The sequence below is a fragment of the Botrytis porri genome, assembly GCF_014898465.1.
Source record: "Botrytis porri strain MUCL 3234 chromosome Unknown BPOR_008, whole genome shotgun sequence".
Taxonomy (NCBI): Eukaryota; Fungi; Ascomycota; class Leotiomycetes; order Helotiales; family Sclerotiniaceae; genus Botrytis; species Botrytis porri.
This window is the reverse complement of record NW_024066082.1, coordinates 1,385,290-1,406,239: the sequence shown is the minus strand read 5'-3', so window position 1 is coordinate 1,406,239 and position 20,950 is coordinate 1,385,290. Positions and strand designations below refer to the sequence as shown.

General features: G+C 45.1%; 4 protein-coding genes across 4 annotated transcripts; 1 reads left to right on the top strand and 3 right to left on the bottom strand.

Moving 5' to 3' along the window:
- Window positions 1-3,114: 3,114 nt before the first annotated feature.
- EAF01_006534 (uncharacterized protein) lies at window positions 3,115-5,463 on the bottom strand (the record flags this gene model as incomplete). The annotated part of the gene is made up of 3 exons (XM_038914788.1): window positions 3,115-3,132; window positions 3,339-3,617; window positions 3,682-5,463. The coding sequence occupies 3 exons, from the start codon at window positions 5,461-5,463 to the stop codon at window positions 3,115-3,117; spliced, it is 2,079 nt and encodes a 692-aa protein (XP_038769743.1).
- Window positions 5,464-6,905: 1,442 nt separating this feature from the next.
- EAF01_006533 (uncharacterized protein) lies at window positions 6,906-7,255 on the bottom strand (the record flags this gene model as incomplete). Its single annotated transcript, XM_038914787.1, has 3 exons — window positions 6,906-6,980; window positions 7,090-7,209; window positions 7,238-7,255. 3 exons carry the CDS (start codon window positions 7,253-7,255, stop codon window positions 6,906-6,908), a joined length of 213 nt encoding a protein of 70 aa, XP_038769742.1.
- A 1,129-nt stretch (window positions 7,256-8,384) lies between these two features.
- On the top strand, window positions 8,385-16,240 carry EAF01_006532 (uncharacterized protein; the record flags this gene model as incomplete). Its single annotated transcript, XM_038914786.1, has 4 exons — window positions 8,385-8,388; window positions 8,527-9,191; window positions 9,244-9,474; window positions 9,527-16,240. 4 exons carry the CDS (start codon window positions 8,385-8,387, stop codon window positions 16,238-16,240), a joined length of 7,614 nt encoding a protein of 2,537 aa, XP_038769741.1.
- Window positions 16,241-17,460: 1,220 nt separating this feature from the next.
- On the bottom strand, window positions 17,461-20,644 carry EAF01_006531 (uncharacterized protein; the record flags this gene model as incomplete). Its single annotated transcript, XM_038914785.1, has 3 exons — window positions 19,293-20,644; window positions 18,778-19,242; window positions 17,461-18,727 (listed from the first exon to the last, which is right to left on the bottom strand). Exons 1-3 carry the CDS (start codon window positions 19,688-19,690, stop codon window positions 17,461-17,463), a joined length of 2,130 nt encoding a protein of 709 aa, XP_038769740.1. The 5' UTR covers window positions 19,691-20,644.
- Window positions 20,645-20,950: the final 306 nt, after the last annotated feature.

Below are 20,950 nucleotides of genomic sequence, written 5' to 3'. Positions count from 1 at the left end.
GCTGGGATGCTGGATTGGAGATTTCTACGTTATCTGGATGTGATGCTCCGGATTATGAGGATTTTGAAGAAGCAATTAAATCTTTCGGACCCTGAATCCAACATCCTGTCTAGCCGAAGATGGAAATTCGCGCGAGATAAATGCCTATGCCAACCATGGAATAATGGTTCAGCGAATGATAATCCACGAACTCCAGGAATGCCATCTTGAATCTGGATGCTGAAAGAATTTCCGATTTCAAGACCCAGACCTCAGATCACCCTGCCTTATGGCTAACAATCATGGCGCAATGCGGAAACCCCTCCCTTGTCAATCTCAGGATCACCCCGCCAAATCCTACCCATACAGCTCTGACAATGCAACCTGTGATAACACCACCTGAGATCCGAGAACAATTGAATCAAAAACTATTACCTAAAGGAATGATCCCCAAAGTTTTAATCTGGCCGTGTAGGAGACCTGTTTGATTACTTTTCTTCGACTAGGTCTAGAGAATAACCAAGAACAAACACATCGAATAGACGTCATTCTAGAATTTCAAGGTTAAAATATTGCTCCCCTCTTGCTCCCATCCGAAGGGAGCAAAAATTTCCGGAGGGGTGCAAAAATCCGGCTGAGTGATAAACCGGGTCAACAGGTCGGCCCTTTCTCACGGGTAGCTACCTACAGCTTGAAGATCATACAAATCTCCATGCATCTCGCCCAAACTACTCTTCGGCCCCGTGATCTAGATATAATCAGAACTACAGCTTTATCCTTACATCTATCCGCATAGTCAAAAGAAAGTTTGGCCTTGCGCTATCGGATTGCACTTATGACTTGCTCTATCATCAATATAACCCCGCATCAATACAACTCAAACGACGGCGCGCTAGCCGTGACTAAAAGTGACTTTTGTGTTTCGTCAACTTGACAAAGTCGATCATTCATATCAGTTCTAATCAGTCCATCTACCTATTCGCTCTTCTAATTAATCATCTACCTATTTCCCATCCCAACCCAACCAACCATCCAAAGTCCAGAATCTAAACACCCTCCCATTTCACATGGAGAACTTCACATGAAAAAGTTCCTATAGAGGACACTTAACTCCACAATCCAAAATCCCCATACATATTCTTTCCACACGATTCCATCCCACCTGACTCACCCACCGGCTCGGCTATCCACCTTCGCTGCCGTCCCCTCCCGCGTCTAGACTCGTCTAGACACTCACATTAGGAGTGGCAAACGACGAATCGAGGAGGTAGCCGCGAAGACGTATTTTTGTGACTAACTATTAGGTGGTTGTTACACGTTACACGTGGGTTGTTTTTCTATACACTCTCTTGAGATAGGTAGGTGTATGGTAGATAGTAGATAGTTTGTATTTGAATTTGGATTTTGAATGGGTTCGGTTTCTATGATTTGATGACTTGGGGTTTAGAGGTCTATGGAGAGTGAGGCATGGGATGGAGTGTTCGTGTGTGATGTCATGGGACCTAGGGGGGTTTGGAGATTTGGGTCCTTGAGGACTCGAGCAGGATTTTTCTTTGATTAGACTTTTCCATAGAGTCTTGGAGTTGTAATGTCGATTTTGTAAGGAATGGATTACGGAGTAGAATAAAATACACTTTGTGTCACAAAACCAGATCGTGTGCGGTAAGCAGGTTGTAGAGCTCTCATATCGAAACGTAAAGAAGATGATTTAGGGTAATCTTACATCAGGTCAGTATACTGCTAGATCAACAGATACAAATTATATAACTACCTAGTACCTAGACAGAGTAATGTGTTAAATGAACCATTACCTAGGACCCCCCAGCTACCTAGTATCCGGGCGGGCATACTTCGTACAGATGAGAAGATATCCCGAGTAAAGGAATAAATTCTGAGAAAAGGGTCCACTTCCTAGGCCCACCCCATACAAACCCTTGATGAAATGCTAAAAATCTTGAGTTTGCCTAACCCTAAAGTCTAACCTAAGTTCTAATTACATCGTAGCATCTTAACATCTTAACTTTCGAATTCTAAAACTTTCACATGCTAATAATGATGAATGCTAACACTACTTAAATGAGATACCTACCTAGGTGGATGCTTTGGATAGTAATAAACTACTAGGTAGGTAGGTAGCCAACTACATACTCGTTCTTCCACAGCCCTAATATGAGTTGTCGATGCTTTGAGACTGTCTCTGAACTGTGGTAAGAGAGATTGCTCATAAATTATCAGCATCTAATTCTTGACTTTTGCATAACGTTTTCTTCTACTCGGCAAAAGCATTCTCTAAAGATCATTCGTCTCGCAAGCTCGAGATATACCCATCAATACACAAAAGTAGTGATTTTAAATCTTTCTAATTGGTATATCGACTACCTAAGTACTTTAGGTACACCACCCAACCTATCTAACAAGAAAAACGTTTGAAAAAGAGACTTAAAAAAAGATACATATGAGATCTGCTTTCTATGTTCTCATGCGTGCATCGTAAGTAATTTACTGGCTGTAAATAACGAACCAGTGACAAGCTTCTCTTCCCCTCCCCGTCCCTTCTCGTTGCATCCCAGCCAGCCTCCGTGGTGTTCCGTGCCGTTCGCTCCATTTCATTCATAACTATTCGTTAGAAACCTCCGTGTGAAAAGATCATAGCACACATCACAGTCTAAATCCAATCCTTGCAAACAAACGATCAAGCCTCGAGTAGGTAGATCCGTTTGTCAAAAAAATCAAACTCCATCCAAATCTGTCTAGATCCACCCATTGCAAATACTGTGCTCGATTTTGTAAAGGAAAAAAGACGAGGTTTACTTTGCTTTCGAGTCTCAAGTAAATGATAGATCTTCGAGCCAATGATCCGATTCGGTAGCTTGATAGTTTTGTGCGCGTGAGGTAGCAAACAAGCAAGCGATTACAAGGTGTGGTAGAGGCAAACTATGCAGGCGAGCTGGATGACCGCATGGCATTCAACATCACATTCGGTAATTATCAAAGAGGAGTGGAAATTTCTAGAAAGATTTTGCTGAAGAAGAAAAGAGAGGCGTAGTGGGTTCGGGGGCTGATAGCAGTGTAGGATATGGAAGATGAGTGAAATTTTTCGAGGCACAGATACGTGTGTAAACGAAAATAATGTATTTATGACCACACGTCCTCCTATAATTATGTTAGATTATGTTTGTACAAGAAAGACTTTAAATGTTGAAGGCGGTACGGCAAGTGATAGAATTGGTGAAGACCTCGTAGCTGGAGTTGCTCCGATTATCGCAATCCATCATCCAAGTAGTCGAGTGAAGTGGCGGACAACTTGATGGAGCAGTAGACAATGCAGAAAGGAAGGTAAAAGCTTAAAAATAACATACCTGGTATTGATTGGCGGATCGCATACTTTTTACAACATCTTCAGCCTTTGATTCTGGGATGCCACGTTGCTCTGATATGATTTTACCAAGAACAGTATTGACTTCTCTAGCCATGTTTGCGGCATCACCACAAACATAGAAGTAGGCCTTTTGCATGAGAAGATCGTTGATTTCTTTGGCGTGTTCCTTGAGACGGTGCTGGACATAGACCTTTTCCTTGCCCTCACGAGAGAATGCAGTAATGAGCGAGAACTTGTCGCCAAGGGCTTCTTCGTATTCCTGGTGAAATGTTAGCCAAACTGCTCCTCTATTTCATTCTTGAGAGGAAAGAGGATGTACTCACCTTCCATTCATCTTTGTACATAAAATCTTCTGTAGACTTTCTACATCCAAAGAATAAGATTGTTCGACCAACATTCTCGCCAGCCTTTGCCTGTGCAGCTCTTTCCTGGACAAATGCCCTGAAAGGGGCAACACCAGTTCCAGGACCAATCATGATGACAGGCTTGGATGGATCGGATGGGAGCTTGAAGTTGGAGTGCCTTACGTGTACCGGGACGTGAATGCCATCATACTTATTGCGTGGTCCTGTGATTTCGTATGTGAGACCATGAGGATCAGGATGGTCGTCGCCATGTTGCTTCTGTTTCAATGCAAGGAGATAGTTTGTGGTAACACCCTTCAAAGCATCGGTTCTCCCAGGAATATCAATCGACTCGACAACAGCCGTAATGGAGATCTTTGTCTTTTGTACAAGCGAGGAAGACGAAATAGAGTAGTAACGAGGTTGAATCTTGCCTAAGCCTTCAATGAAAGCAGAAAATGGGATGGCGCTCCACTTTTCTTGACCACCAACTTCCTGCAAAACCTGAGCGATATTCAAATAGTTGCTGCTGATCTTTTGGTGAAAGTAATCCTTATCACCACCAAGCTTTTCCATTTCGGCCTTGATGGTGTCATTGGGGGCAAAGGCGGCCAAAGTGGCAATGAATTGACGTGATACAGGTGCGCATATCTCCATGTGATATCTGATAATAGCATCGTATGTAGTTGGCGTGGGGAAGGGGACCTTTGCAGTTGCATCCAGTGCTTTGACGGTAATGACAGAATCCTTCTTGGAAGAAAGCCCAGTAACATTGAAGAAACGGTCCACTTCTCTCCCGGCATTTGTTGGCCAAACTGCAATGTGATCTCCGGTTTGATAGCTGAGGTTAGATCCACTGATGTCGATTTCCAAGTGCAAACAATTTCGGTCTTTGACGCTGAAAAGCTCCTTGGATTCAGAAATAGGTGCAATGTAAGGGTTGTGAGCGTTGTAAGGACCCTTCGATGTGCCCTCTAAATGCATCTTGTTTGGCTCGCCGAGATAAACTTCCGAGGAATCCTTTGTCAACTCTTCTCTGTTTGTGATAGCGAAGACCGGTTCATAAACAACTTCACGTTCCTCGAGTCCCATCTTTTCAGCCAATGCAGTCCACATTGGGTCCTTCCAGGCCAAAAAGTCTTCTTCCATAGTACCAGCTCCATCGTCTCCCTCACCGGCTTCACCAATTCTTGTAGCGCCGAGCTTCTCGAGAGCCTTTGTGACGTTTCTGACCATTGAGTTGTAGTGTTCGTAGGTGTTGTTTCCGAGACCAAATGCAATGAACTTGAGGTTTGCAAGCGACTTCTCACCACTGGAAAACTCAACATCCTCATTCATGAAAAATTCATAGAAATCAACAGCGTTATCGGTTGGTTCACCCTCACCATATGTAGCCAGGACGAAAATTGCGACTTTGTCTTCGCCAAAAGTATCGAGACTGTCGTAATCATAGTCTTCCAAGTCTGCTACCATGGTCTCCAAGCCGTAACGACTCTTGCCTTCCTTTGCCAATCTAGAAGCATAATCTTCTGCGGTGCCAGTCTGCGAGCCATAGAAGACGACGCAGTTCTTATTGGACTCGTCCATCTTCTCAACGATATTTCTTGTCTTTGCGGGTTTGTTCCCATTGGTGGCGGCATAACTGGTAGCATAGGGATCCTTCACGATACCCCAGTATTTTCCCTTTGTAAAGTATGCTATCGTTCCCAAAGCTAAAACGCCGAGGACGACAATGTCCAGGACGTCAAGTTGTCCACCCATCTTGAACCTGGAAGATCTGCCGGCTGTTCAGAGGAACTTGAAAGAGAGGATAATCGCAGACGACGGAGGGGATATGAGTGAACTTATGCTCAGGCAAGAGCCGAGAAGAAATGACACCTGGCTAGTTGATGAGTTGAGTCGCCGCTATGCTGACTGTGTTTGGAAAAATGAAATAAGGTTAAATATCGTATCGCCAGAGCCAGATATAAATTATTATGTACACATGTACAAAACAAAATGTAGGTTGTAACTACGGTAAACTATTTGGATCTTTGAGGACGATCAATCACAAGCCTAGCCGAGTCGAGTCTGTGTGAGAAGTGTTCTCTTACTTTCTAATCAGAGGGCACGGTTAACCCGTTGGTCGTTGGGCCGCGGAAAGACAGTGGAGGCAAAGGCAAAGGCAAAGGCAAAATCAAAGGCAACGTGTTCAATGGGATCGGAAGCGGTCGGAAGCCGTCGAAATCTTGTTTGAGATCCGAAAAGACGCCGAAAGTATGACCAGATTCAAACCTTGGATGTGAAATGAATGTTGATCGAAGTGAATGGATGGATGTGAAAGTCGAAGTGGCGGTGCAGGCCTGCCCAGGTGGTGAATGGAAGACCTCGGGAACGTGGACCAGGGCTAAGGTTGGAAACGATGGGTGTGGCTGGAGATGTGTGGCGCAGAGTGGTGTGCTTCGTACCTACAAAGTAGGTACCTACCTACCTACCTAGCTGGAGATCGGAAAGGACAGTGAAGGACGCCGATGAAAGCCACGTAGGTAGGAGATATATGTAGGTGTGAAACTTTATAGTTGAGTACCTAGTAACCAGATTGGTACTGGGAGAAGGGCAATGCTTGTTGGAAAGAAGACAACGAGAATGGGAAAGAGAAGAAGCAACAAGCACACCCAGCAAAGTACCATTTATACCGTGTTTCTTTTGATATACTACATGGATGGGGAACTTCTATGCATCTTGCTCTGGGTGCTCTGTGTGCTCTGGGTGCTCCGTGTGCATGTTGGATGCTGGCTCGGCTGGCTGTCAATCAATTATAACTCCGGGTTTCTAGGGAGATGGAATTTCCGGCATGCGCCCCCCTTGTAGTTCCGTGGACAAAACATCGTAGGTAGTATTCAGAGACTCGAGAGAGATGTAAGACTTAGTTAGAATATTCAATGTTTTTCTGTTCTACGAGGATAAGCGGTTCCTTTCGGCGTGTCTACTCAACCACCATCCTCCTCCTCAACTTGAAACTACTAATAAGCAGCAGGTAGGTGAGCGTTCCATCATATCAGACCTCCTTCATCACAGATATTTCCACACGGTATGAGATATCGGCACTGGGCTAATTGCCATTGAGGCGCACGCACAGTGACAAATGTACCGGCCGCCGGAAAGATCCGAGATTCCGCAGTGGGGGGCTCGGAGGGTAGTGTAACTTGGTGGGACCAACGGAGTTATATGATTTTGACCTTCGGCCTTAGGAGTCCTCGGAATTGGAATTGACTGCTGTCCTTGACTCCTTGTCTTCTCTAATTATATGTACCTGGGTACAAGGTAGATCTAGAACAACAGTATCATGCGAGCAGTGCTGTAATATCATGCGAGGACAAGGGAGTGCTGAGTGGGATACATACTTACATCATCATCAACTTTTCGAATTTGTAGCAAAATATCGGATCCGGTATATGAGGATGCTGCAATCAGATTTGGATATTGACTCCGAGGAAATTGGAGTGGTGGTGCTGGATATGCTGGATACTTGAAGAGGAAAATCATGTCATCTTACCCAGGAGCCTGCTGACATGAGCCAGTATGCTTGGTCATGGTGACCGTTACCACATCCTCTATATATCCCTATCAGATACCTTGTGATTATGGTATTTCTCGCACGACACGATGGAAAGGAATCGCTTCATTCTTCCTTTTCTCTCACTCGATACCTGCCTTGCCTAGGCTGCCTTGCCTTGCCTAGGTAGGTATCTTAAACATCCAATATTGCCCAGAGCTTGTGTAACGTGGAGTCGAAAGATATCTCAGCCGTTTCGTCAATACTCTCAACAAAAGGGGTATAGGTAAGTGAGTATTAATAGATGAGCCCTTCAAGGTTCGAGACGTCTTGAACGGAGGATTCACCGGAAATTCATCAATCTACTCTGCACGTATCTGCCTATTCAGAGATATGGAATAGGTATCTAGAACGTAGCACACAGCTCAATGCGCTATCGATTACCGACATGGGATCTTTCGTCCCGGCTCTCTAGGCAAATCGTGGAAAGGGAAGGGAAAGGAAGAGAAGGATCCGTGTCAGCCAGCTCATCTCTACTCCGGTATCACTACCACTACCACAGGAATAATTAATAATTGCATTCTATCTAACCAATAGGTAGTAGTTGTAGGCACTATTGATTCTTATTTTGAACATTCCTAGTCTTTCAAGGTAATCATCACAACCGAGTCATGAATGATTGATATGCAGAGAAGAACTGAGTAGCAAGTGTTGATCTGATACTTAACAATCTGCACAATCCATATTCTAGTCTCGTGTTGCTGGGTTGAGCTCACGTGAAAGTGCAACGTAATTATTCTGGACGTACCTACCTACCTGTACATGCACTGGTTTTTCTGTCTACGATTTACATTGTGTGAGATGTTCGTTCCATGGGCTGGGGCTGGGGCTGGGGCTGGCTCTCAGCGGCATCAGGGGTCTGTTCCAGGGGTTGGACGATCATTGGCTGCTAACACAAAACCTACTATGAACATTCGCGATATTCTTCAAATCGTAGGTTTAGAGCATCAAAACGTTTAGAGAAAGTACCAATTGAAGCTGCGACGATATCAGCAACTGTATTGCTATAGCCAACTGGTCTAATGATGAGAGGAACAAGGAAGTAGAGAATGTAGGGAGAATTATATGGGCTATATCCCGTGACAGAATGAGTGAGTCCCACGCCCGGTAGGGTGTTTTAGCTCAAACTTCCCGACCCTCAGAACTTAACGCAAAGCATTGCATTACATTTCTAGGGGACCAGCCCTTATTTACATATGAGACACATCCTTGCTGATACTTCTCTCAAGCATCATTTCCAGAGCATCGTGCTGAAGGTATAACAGAAAACTTCTCGCCCATCGACATTGATGTGACTACGTACCCTGCAACCTTGAAACGCTCGTATACCACCAACTCGAGATCCGGTGTTCACTCTCGAGAGCCAAGTGCGAACCAGTCATTTTTCGCAGGACTTAAGGCCGCTTTCTCCGAATCGCCCTCCCAACCTGCCAATCTATCACCGCGACACTACACAGGTAGTACGAGAGGGGGGTCTATAGATGCAGATGCGAAGAGCCATCACCGAAATACTAGCATCGTTAATGGCATACAGCGGTCCAGGAATGGGAGCTTTGGGAGTTTATCTACAAGCCCGCTGAGCCCGCAGATAATTGCTGCTGCAGGTGGAGATTGGACCGATGCATCGGTCATGGGCGATTCGAATTTCTCCTCCAGCGCATCCAGCATGACCAGCGGAACCTCTTTTAGCTCAAATACAACATTTGTCCCCTCCCGGAGCCCTTCAGCGGCCGAAAATGTGCCATCAGGCAACATGCAGAGAAATATGGAGCGTGGTAATAGTAATAGTGGCAGGAGTCGAAGAAATCATGCGCATCATCATTCCCATTCAAGACATCATAAGGACGAGTTGAAAACTGTTGGCGAGTATGCTCTGCATGTCTTGTTCACTTCAGTCAGTCCTCCTTGACCATTTTGTTGGCATAACTTCTAATGTCATGCTCCAGTTTATTGCGCAAGCAGAGGAAAAGATCTCACAGTGTGTTACTTTACCACTGGACCCAGAACCTCAAATTGAACATATATGCGGAATGGGAGTAGACCCGGCATTTGATCAACTGATCTCTGCTTTGGGTCATATCGCAAGCCAGAAACCTAAGCCTCTCATTGATTCAATGATGCTATGGCGAAAGAACAAGAGTGATGCTGCCAACGAGGCTAGGATTCAGCTTCAACAGGTATGCTTGAAATTTCCAAGTATCTATGTCCGTTGCTTATGAAACTCTATAGTCTCGCGGCAATTTACTCCCGGGCCAACTCCCTCGGAGGGACACTGAGCCACCGCATATGCACCAAGACGATCTAATGGCTGGTCTGCCAACTATCGCTGCGCGACAAGAATTTGTCGCTCAAGCAGAACGACGATCAACAGCTTCAATATTTATACTGTGCCGAGTCTTAATGGAAGTCATTGGCCAGAGTACATTGGCCCGTATAACTCCTGAGATGGAAGAAAAGCTAGAAGGGATTATTTTTGGACAACTGAAGATTGCCGACGCAGATCAACTGAGTACTTCGCCTCTCAAGATGGCCAACTGGTTCTTGTTCAGTCAATTACTTGGCGTTATGGCTGAGATCAATTTCGATAGTGTCACTGATCGCTTCATAGCAGACCTCGAGAAGTCGCAGAAGGATCTGGTGATCAAAAGTCCAGTGAACAGGGACATCGAAGGGCGAATGGTTTTAGTTCTCGGTGGTATGAAGCACATTCGTCTCAAGACATACCCTGAGGAAGCGTGGGACCAATCTTGCGATTTCATGATCAATCTTGGTAGATTCTTTCTAAAATCTCATGGACAACAACTGAAATATGCTTATTGTATGGCCCTTGAAATACTTCTTCTGCCAATTGCTGCCACAGCAAACACGGAACTCAATATGCCGAAGTGGACCGAAGTGTTAGCAACCATAGGTCCTAGACTGGCTTCGATGTTTATCAAACCTCGTCACTGGGCTGTTGCGTTTCCATTGACAGCTACGTTACTCTGCGTTTCTCCCACAGATACCTTCTCAACACAATGGCTCCAGCTGGTATTGCCCTTGCAGGCAAAAATGAAGGAACCAAGAACTAGACCAATTTGTCTACAGGTGATCTCGAGGCTTGTATGGACCTATTTACACCGCACAAATGAACCCACAAATGCCACAATCAAAAAACTAGAAGACGTCATGAGACTTGTATTACCTCCTGGCAAGAAGTCCTATATCTCAACGGATTCGTCAATCATCGAACCATTAATCCAGATCATACGCATCATTGGCTTCAAGTATCAAGATTTCTGTTTCCGGACGATAGTCTTCCCTTTAATTAATGCAGACTTATTCGCTTCTGGGCGGGAACTCAAAGTCGAACAGTTAGAACCAGAAAAAATGGTTGTAGGGATTCGAGCGTTCCTTGCCATCATGTCAGATCTAGAGAAGGGTGAACAAGGCTGTCCACCATTTCCACAGCACTACTCACCGTTACCAGTCTTCGAAAGGATGCCGACTTCACCCATTATGACAGCACCTCGCAGCCCCATTACCCCGTCTCTAGTAGTTCCCAGCCGGGAAGAAAGACTCTCGCGACCCGTGATTACCAATACACTTGGTGATATCGCCAAAGAATATTACGCGAAATTTTGTGAAATTTTAGGTAAAATTACTATCATCTGCGACAATACTTTTGGAGGTCAAGCCGTGTTGGACGAAAAGTTCAATGGACCCATACCCAAAACCCCACTGGCTGAGAGCTTCAACTTTCGCCGAGACGACCACCTAACTCCATCAGAGCAAAAACAAGGATTCTACGAGCTATTTCATGTTGCAGTACAAGCACTACCTAGGTGTTTGTCAGCCGATATACCATTCAGCATTCTTGTGAATCTCCTCTGCACCGGCACCGCTCACGTGCAGTATAATATTGCAGAGTCATCGGCACAGTCTTTGAAATCAATTGCTAGACAGTCTCACGCTCAGCCGGTTACCATTGGGTTTGCTCGTTTTATCTTCACTTTTGATGACAGATATTCTACCATGTCTGATGGTGGCATGCTTGGCCCAGGACACATTGAGAATACTCTGAAGCTCTATGTGGAGCTGCTTCAGATCTGGATTGAAGAGATCAAAAACAAAATGAAGGACGCTGCATCGGATGTCTCAGAAGATGGGTCTGCCGACAAGAGGGGCGTTCAACTAGATTTGTCTGGGATCTGGGCACATGTTGATGAGGTCGAGTCGCATGGCTTGTTCTTCTTATGTTCACAGTCAAGGCGAGTACGTGCCTTTGCAGTTACAGTCTTGCGTCTGATCACAGAATTTGACACTGCCCTGGGTAAGGACAATGGTCGGTTGATACATATCCTTGAAGGGGATGCCAAAGGAGTAATGGATTTCAATGACGAGACCTTGTCTGTTGCAGAGCGAAGTAGATTGCAACGTGGCTTACAGAAGACAGACCTGACAGAAAGGAATGAGAGTGACTTGATTGAGCTTTGCAGCAGCGATGTCTCTTATGACACCACTCTATGGTTCAAAATCTTTCCGAATTTAATACGAATCAGTTACGATCGTTGTCCATTCGCTGTGACGCTGGGACGGGAACTGATATGTAATCGAATCCTTCAGATGTACAGAGGTATCGTTGTATTGTCAGAAGCAAATCGTGGCCCGCAATATGGCTATGACACTGGGAGCGGCCGCTTATTGTCAAGGTCATCAACTACCCCACCAGAAGTACTCATTGAACAATGGAAGCTCTATCTTATCGTTGCATGCACCACGCTCTCTGACAAGGGTGGCCAGCAGCAATCATCGCCGCCAATAACGCAACACTACCGAAAAGGTTCGAAGCCAAACCAAGCATTAGAGAAGATCACTTCCGCAAGGGTTCTTTTCAAGTACCTTATTCCACTACTCTCCGTGGGTCCAGCGTCAATTCGAGATGCAGTGGTCGTGGCACTTGGAGCAATCAATATCAATATTTACAAAACTCTACTAGAAGAACTACAAGGAGTAGTCAGCCGATGTAACGATGATGCACGCGCTCGTATTCATCAACGGACTTCTAGCAGCCCTAGAAGAAACAGAAGAACTGATCTGCTAAGAACTGAAGTCACTCATGTATACAAATTAACAGCTTCATTTCTGAAAGAGAAGGAGATATACGAAGACGATTGGATCCTCAACAACCTTGTTATCTACACAAAGGACCTCAAGATTTTCCTAATGGACGGAGAAGTTCAGCTGGATTGGGAGTTCCAAAAGCTCCGTCGTCACTACTGTGGATTAATGGAAGAGCTCTTCGAGGGTATCAATCTCACCAAAGACCCTTCTCGGTGGATGACATTCGAGTCCAGGAAATCTTCCTTTGCTCTTATGGAGGACTGGTGTGGCTATTCCCCAAATCAGAACCAAATACGACAGCGAGAAGACAATATGAGACAATCGATGATCAACCAGCAATCACTTGGTGAACGTGGAGTTGTAACGGCTGCCATGGAAATCGAAAAAAGGAACCTTCGGACTGCAGCTCTTAGCGCAATGGCTGCATTATGCGGAGGTCGTGTCAGCATAACAACAGAAAGTGGAGCCAATCTGCAATTCGACATTCGACGCATGCTCTCCTGGGTAGATACTATATTCAACACTGGTAGTGATCGGATGCATATTATCGGACGACGAGCCTTGAAAAACTTAATAGTACACAACAAAGAATTTCCCTACCTTCTAGAGCATTCTATCACGAGGTGCTATCTTGCGGAAGCAGCCAAAGTACTCCAGAGCTACTTTGGAGTCGTGACTGAGGTACTAATTGAGCATCCAGACTATCCAATGCCCTTCTGGAGATTGCTGGGTATCGGAATTTACACACTTGGAAGTGAATTGGGCGATATCCGCATCAAGTCTGCCCGTATACTTCGTGCTTTGGAGGAGAGACAGCAGCGGAGTTCTAAAATACAAGACTTCGACATCAGCATTTCGGATAAAACAAAAGCAGTTTACAAGCTTGCTCAATTCGAAATTTCGAAACGATTGTCAAATAACCATTCCGAACTGGCATTTTTAATTTTCTCTGAGTTTACTATGTATTTCAAAGAGCTCCAGGCTGGACCACAAAGAAATATGGTTGCCGCCATTCTGCCATGGATTCAAATAATAGAACTACAACTGGATCCGAATGGCGGGCCAACTGCGCAATCGTACGTTCTATTGGCAAATCTGTTTGAGATAACGATTAGATGCAGTAGTACTCTTCACAATGAAGTACAGGCTTTGTGGCAAGCGCTTGCCACAGGTCCTCACGCTGGGAATGTTCAATTAGTACTAGATTTTATCATGTCATTGTGCCTCGATAGGCGAGAACAAAATTTTGTGGAGTATGCAAAGCAAATCGTAGTGTTCTTGTCCAGCACTCCTGCTGGCGGTAAAGTCGTGGAGTTTTTGTTGATGCAGATCACGCCGAAAGCTATGGTCCCCAATGAGAAACGCGAGTTTTTGCCACCTCCACCTGATGTTGGAAAGCTGCCGTATATGGCAGAACTCTCGGAGGCGTTGCCTATTGGAAATAAACAAACTGGACTGTCGTTGGGTCAACTATCTCTCATACTACTCGTCGATTTGATGGTATCGCCAGTTCAGCTCGTGGCAGACAATGTTCCTCTTCTTTTGCAAGTGGTAACTGTCCTTTGGGATCATTATATACCACTAGTACAAGAACAAGCTCGAGAAATGTTGATTCATCTGATACATGAGCTGGTAATTTCTCAAATTGATGACGAGAGTACTAACCCAAGTAAAAACTCGATCGAAGATTTCATCGAGTCGATTCGCCGTCATGATCCCAAAGTTATCTGGCATTACGACGATAACAGCGGCAAGGTATACGACCAAGAGAACAAAGTTCCTCCGGGTATGGAGCTCGTTACAAGTGAGGTAGTGAGGGATTTCGAGGTGAAATATCCTGGAATACAAGAGCAGTGGGCCAAATTATCGTTGACTTGGGCTACATCCTGTCCTGTCCGACATCTTGCATGTCGATCATTTCAGGTCTTCCGATGCACTCTCACTTCACTCGACCAGTCTATGCTTGCTGATATGTTGATAAGACTTTCAAATACCATTGCTGACTTGGAAAACTCTACCCAATTATTTTCCATTGAGATACTCACGACATTACGGACGCTCATCCGTAAACTCGACCCTGCTGACTTACTCACTTTCCCTCAACTCTTTTGGACAACATGTGCCTGTCTAGATACGACAAATGAACAAGAATTTTTAGAAGCTGGTCACATGCTCGAGGAACTACTTGCGAAACTTGACTTGGATGACCCCTTGGTTAGAGATTTACTTGCTGAGGGACGACCTACCAACTGGGAAGGTTCCTTTGGAGGAGTTCAAGCTTTGGTTTACAAGGGTATTCGCTCATCGGCCTGTCTTGACATGACACTGGCAACTATCAACAAGCTCATTACATTACCGAGTGATGAGCTTATCGGAGATGACAGTCGATTGTTGTTTGCAGTGTTGGCTAACTTCCCTGGCTTTCTAAATGCTATGGATCAGCCAAATATTGACCAGAAGAGCATACAAACTGCTGAAATACTCGCGGGTGTTGCAGAAACACAAGGATGCAGCACTATCTCACGGGCTCTCATTGGGTTCGCTGGATCGCGTTACCGTTCTAGCAAAGATTTCCTGGCGCAACTGGTTTCTGCTCTTCGCGAGTCATTCTTCCCGAAATGGGAATTCCGTAGTTTGACATTCGTCATGGGCTCTCTAACTAACAGTACACCATGGTATAAGTTAAAGACAATGCGCATTTTATGTGCTATCATTCCTGACATCGACATGAAAAAGCCGGAGATTGCTTCTCATGGGCCTGATCTTATATCGCCTCTCTTAAGACTACTTCAAACAGAGTTTTGTATGGAAGCTCTAGAAGTACTAGACAAGATCATGACCATGACTGGAACTCCGATGGACAAGCACCATTTACGTATGAGTATGACGAGGTCCTCTTCAAGGGCGATGAGGAAAGAATATGATAACACTCAGAGTTTCTTTGGTATCCCAGAGGACTCCGGATGGTCAATTCCGATGCCTGCGAAGCAAGCTAGTATTACAAGATCTAATGTCCATGCTGTGTTTTACATGTGCCAGAGTACTAAGACTACGGATCATGAAGTTGCCCCGACCCCAGATGTAGAGTTTCATGTGGATGACTTCCAATACGGTTATTTCCCGCAACCTGAGAGAACTGAGACTATGATGTCGGATGAGGCTCGAGGCGATGGCAATATTGGTGACCTTATGATGAAGCTGGACAGCTTGGACGACTTCTTTGAAGATAGCCTGCAGAGTCCCACGAGCGATGGCAGGTCATCAAGAACCATTACAGAAGTTGGATTTTCGGGCGAAAACTTCGATTCCGCTGCGGCTCAATTATATGACGAACAAACTCTACCTATTCTTCATCAGTCTCTCACTCATTCAGCAACCAATTCTACCTTTCAGAATGGCTTTGCGGATTTACGTCCATCACGGGAATCAAATAATGCCATGACTCCGGCTGCTTTCAATCTCGTCCCTACCTCTAGACCCAGCTTACACGCGCGTGCTTTGACATCACCTTCAACGTCATCGGGTCATCCCAATATAACATACATGTCAGACGACGACTTCAGTGAGGATGTTTTCTCGGATGGTGAAGAGGACCGTGCAACAACTTCAGGAGAAGGCTCTTTTTTTCTCGAGAATATGATCAAGCCCCTCGCAGCCGGTACTCGATTAGGTATGCGGCGACTCACTGGCGGCAGATCACGAGATAATGAACGTTTTCGAGAAAGCCTAAAAGCAGAAAGAAGAGGCATCTCACAACCTCCTCGGTCGCCACGAGTACCCAAAGTTCCTACCGCGTACCTTCAGCCGCAGAAACCCTTGAGTCCAGAAGGGGGTATGTAATTAAAAATTGACATGTTGGTCTTTATGGTCCTGAGTTTTTTTATTTGACGAAATCTATGGAAGATGCCACTTTTGACGAGACAATTTAATGAAATGAGTTCGAATTTTGTTCTGGAGTTTAATAAAATGGGACTGTGTCTTGTCGTTTTGTCATCTTGAATTTCGGAAATCTCGTCTTAGTTGCGTGGGAATGAAAATGGTTATGGAAGGGAATTTCGAATCGATTTGGATGATGGTTGGCTAGATTTATGGATGAAATGTGTGCTTGTTGTGGAGTTCATTGGGAAACAACTTGTGATAACAACCTTTCTAGCGTGGATGATAAGATTCCTGTCTTGTGTTGTGTATGTACGATAGTGTGAGCTCAGCTGCTTGGGGTCGGCTATTTGTATCTGATTAGTGGCAGCAGGGGATTAAGAATACTACGATCTTTAATTCTTGTGATTGTGACGGTGACTGGGTCTTTTCAGTGAGTTTGACTGTGTCTTGTGTCTTGGTTCTGAACTGTGTGTGTGAAGAAGGGGTGAAATAGCGACTCCCGATCAGCTCTTCTCAATAGGAGTATGTCTCTATACTGACTGTGTTTCAATAGAATCATGAATATGATTTAGGTATTGAGGCTCCTTCTACGGTTTAGAAGTTCGGATGCTGATGGATTTATTTGTCATCTGTAGTATGTAATCATTGTAAAGCAATAGGAGCAGATTCGATGTAAGCGCCATTAAGCTCATTTTGGGCGAGCAAAGATTCACAGGTTGAGAAAACAAGAGTGGCAAGCGAATTAGATAGAGCATAGGTAGAGATGTAGGACGCAAGATCTATCGAGATTCATGGCTCTTTGTAATATTGTAATATTGTACTTGTATCGATATTGACTTTTTGAGATGATGTTTTCTTGTTGCGACACTTATTTTACCCGGTGATTCTGATCACAGTTGTTTATTGCACAAGTGCTAATAGAGAACAAATGAGAGTTTGTATAACTTATATACAAATGGATGTTTGTTGTTCGCCGCTCGCTCCCATCCCCACCCATGCCATACATGCAAGCCTCGCTATTCACCTACCCAACTAATCTGCGATGAGTCAGAATCTGGTATACTATCTCCATATATACATTAAAGAAATTCCTCATATTAATCCATTGCTTCTTCCCTTCCTCCCCCCTTCCTCCCCCCTTCCTCTCTACCCCATTCCCCCCCCCCCCCCGGCAAAAAGAATCACAACCACCCCCCCTCCACAGCATTCGGATCAACAACCGGAGTCGGTTTCCTCGCAATCCCCATTCCTCTCGGAGGCCCACCATGTCCTCCTATATTCACACCCGCATGCGCATGCGGGGTATACGCAATACGCACTTGCTCGTCTCGAGGATCAGACATTGGGTATCTCTGCGCGGAGACCTCGGGGTGGCTTCCGATAGGGGCGGGAGTCCTGCGATCGGGCATTCTGGGGGCGGAGTGCGGAGAGGGACTATTTCGTGTGCGGAGACCGGAGGGTGTCCAACCGGATTGCCGGATGTTGTTGCTGTGTGCTGCTTCTTCTTCTTCTTCCGTTTGTTCGTTTTGGTTTTGGTTTTGGTTTTCGTGATTATTGTTTTGATCTTCGACGCCTTCTTTGTCAGCGCGGCCTTTGCGCGAGAAATTGCGACGGGTGCCAGGGTTTTTGGGATCGGAGATTTGTCGTGTGAGAAAGGAGTCGGCGGGGGGTGACATGGATTCGACGCCCATGGCGCTTGTGATGTCGGCGTAGAGGGCAGGCATGGCAGGCATGGGTTCGTGTTGGTGGTCGGCGGAGGTGGAGGGGCCGTCGGTGGGGGCGTAGGTGCGTCGATCTCCGGTGAGAGCGAGATGCCAATTTGCTTGAGAGGCTTTGGGGGCGATGGGGGTTTGGATGTCTTCCATAATATCGAGGGGTGGGAGGTCGGCGGTTGGTGGGAGGCTGTACGAGTTTGTGGTTGGAGCTGGGGCTGAGGCTGGAGATGTGCTTACAGGTGGTGGGGAGCGAGAAGGACGGGGACGGAGAGCTTGTGGTTCGGGGGAGGAGGAGTGATAATACAGTTGAGGCTCAGGAGATTGAGATCGGTAGTAATGCTGAGGTTCAGGTGATTGCGATGGGTGATAAGGCTCTGAGGAGGGTGGACCACGTGTTCGAGTCGTGTCGTAAGATTCAGGAAGTATTTCGGAATGTGATGGTTGGAATGGATCTCGATCTGGTATAGGAGACGAAGAGCGAAAGTTACGGGCGTAAAGATCAGGAGTTGGTGCTTCCACGGGTGCATCATGTCCGGCAGGCGTGGTGGGTCGATGATGAGGAGATTGAAAGACAGGTACAGGTGCATAGCCTAGGTTTTTGATGCCGCTCACCTGAGAGTAATGATCTTGAGGTGGTGGGGAATGATTTCCGAATGAAATTGGAGAGTGAATTGGCTGTAGAGATGGCGTTGGGTTAGGAACTGCTTCAAATGTTGGTTTTGATAGCCGCGGACTGGAAAGGGTCAGTTTCTTTGAGTAGTACAAGATTTACTAAACACTCACGGAGACATGGCACCACGAGGAACGATTGACTCTCGTTTGTTTCTTTTCTTACGAATGAGAAAGAATGCTGCTATAGATGCTCCTATGATTACAATCAGAGCACCAATCGTTCCGCCGACTATCGCCCCAGTATTTGAGCTTCCCTTCGATGCTGCAGCTGTCGAACTTGTTGATTCTGGGATTGAAGGTGTCAATGACCCCTTCCCAGCAGTAGCCGAAGCTGTGAACTGTGCTGGAGTTGCAGACGTTGAAGATGGAAATGAAGTGGCTGCTCCAAAATAACTAGGATTTTGAATTATGATTGTTGGGTTGAAAGTCACTCCAGTATATACAATCTGCAGGTTATCATCTGTCGCTTGACCAGCAAAGGTTGTCACTGCTGTGATGTTTCCAGTGGAAGGGCCACATCCAAATTGTGAGTAGTTTTCTGGGTAGTTAACTTTGTAACAGTTTGAATTCGAAGGGCTGAGAATCTGTTAGGCAACTTATTTCATATCTCGCACATTTCCACTAACCATGATAAAATACCATTATTAACCATGAAAGAATTCGAAGCATATCCAGCACTATTATGATCGATACAAGAGGTATATAATCCATCCGTGCAAGGAACCGGATCCGATCCAGCTGACGAGGTTGGACAGCATCCGATAACTCCATACGAAGTATCATGAATACATGAAGATCCACTTCGACAGCCCACTGATTGAGCTTTATTTCCTCCAATCCAGCCACATATATCAACATCGAATGAGCCTCTTCTAAACAGGTCACGAGACTCTATGATCCTGTTCGTCGGTCGTGGGGACCATTCATCCCCCTTATACGTAGCTGTCTGTTTAGCTGCGGCCCATGGTATAGCATTCGTAACTCCGAACAAAGCAGAAAACAAAATTATTATCAGGGGAGACATGACAAAGAAAGAAATTATAGACTCCACGACGTAACGGTCGAGAGAGCTTGATAAAATGAACGACAGAGAAAAGAAGTAACAAGAAAGGTCGAAAAGGGTTTAAAAGTACATGACAGAGGGTATGAAAGATCTTAAATGAAAAGACGCAAGCTTTAATGAGTACTTCAATCCATTTGATTACGGCGCAACTCAGATGAGAAGAATAAGAATATCTCCGGGGGCCAGAATCCCACGACAAGATCTATTTCTACATTATCAAACACTTATTTCTCTGAACACGTATAAACCCAATTGGATCGCGAGCGAAGGATGCGACCACTGGACAAATTTAATCATTTGTAAAGAACCGTATATGATTTCTCAAAGAGGCTGTGGGATTTGTGAGATGTAACCAAAGACTCTTAATTGGAAAGTTTAGCTTCGCCACTTTTGACTATTGGTGTAGCAGCAGCTGGAACATAGGAACTTAAAGAATGGGTTGAATGGAATTAAAACCTGATATACCAATTGCTAAATCAAGATTCTTGAAACTTTTCTAAGAAAATCTCGTCTCAATTATCTCAATCTCAAATGATTGTTAGAGATTTTTATTATATCTTGTTGATGTGGTTGCTGTGATCCATTGGTACCTGCATTTGCGATGAAGGAGGATCGGCTACTGTAGTGATTCCCGAGCTTACTGTGCTGTACTGTCAATCATCAAACCCCCCTGTCTGCTGGAGAGAACACATTCCAATTCCTTGCACGAGCTTATGTACTGCTGATTATTGACGTCTATTTTTATCATATACTTCGAGAAAGAACAAGTCGTTTCTTCTAGAAAGGTGCCTATGAACTTTGAAGGGTAATTCACAACCGAACCCAGAACCGATGTGCTTCTAGAGTCATCAGAGAGTCTCGCGAATGTTTATTTCGTCATACCGTTTGAAGATATCCGAAACCTGGACAGTTGCTCTTTGAATTTTAGCACGACTACAGATATGTGCTGTTTTGTGGCGTACCATGGAAGCAAATATTGAATGAAGCCCAGCCGAGAGTGTGCTCAGGATGTGGCTGTTGCAGTTTCAGCACACTAAAGTGGTATATCTGTATGGTTGAATTGCAATGAGGGGTGTATATGGAGAAGTGACCAATTTGAGTCCCAACTTGAGCAATATCAATCATCCAAGATTCTGGAATTCAATTTTCTGAAAGCTTAGTGAATTGACACCCGAGGATTTGACCCCGAAACTTTGTAGTAGCATCAATCTGAAGATTTCT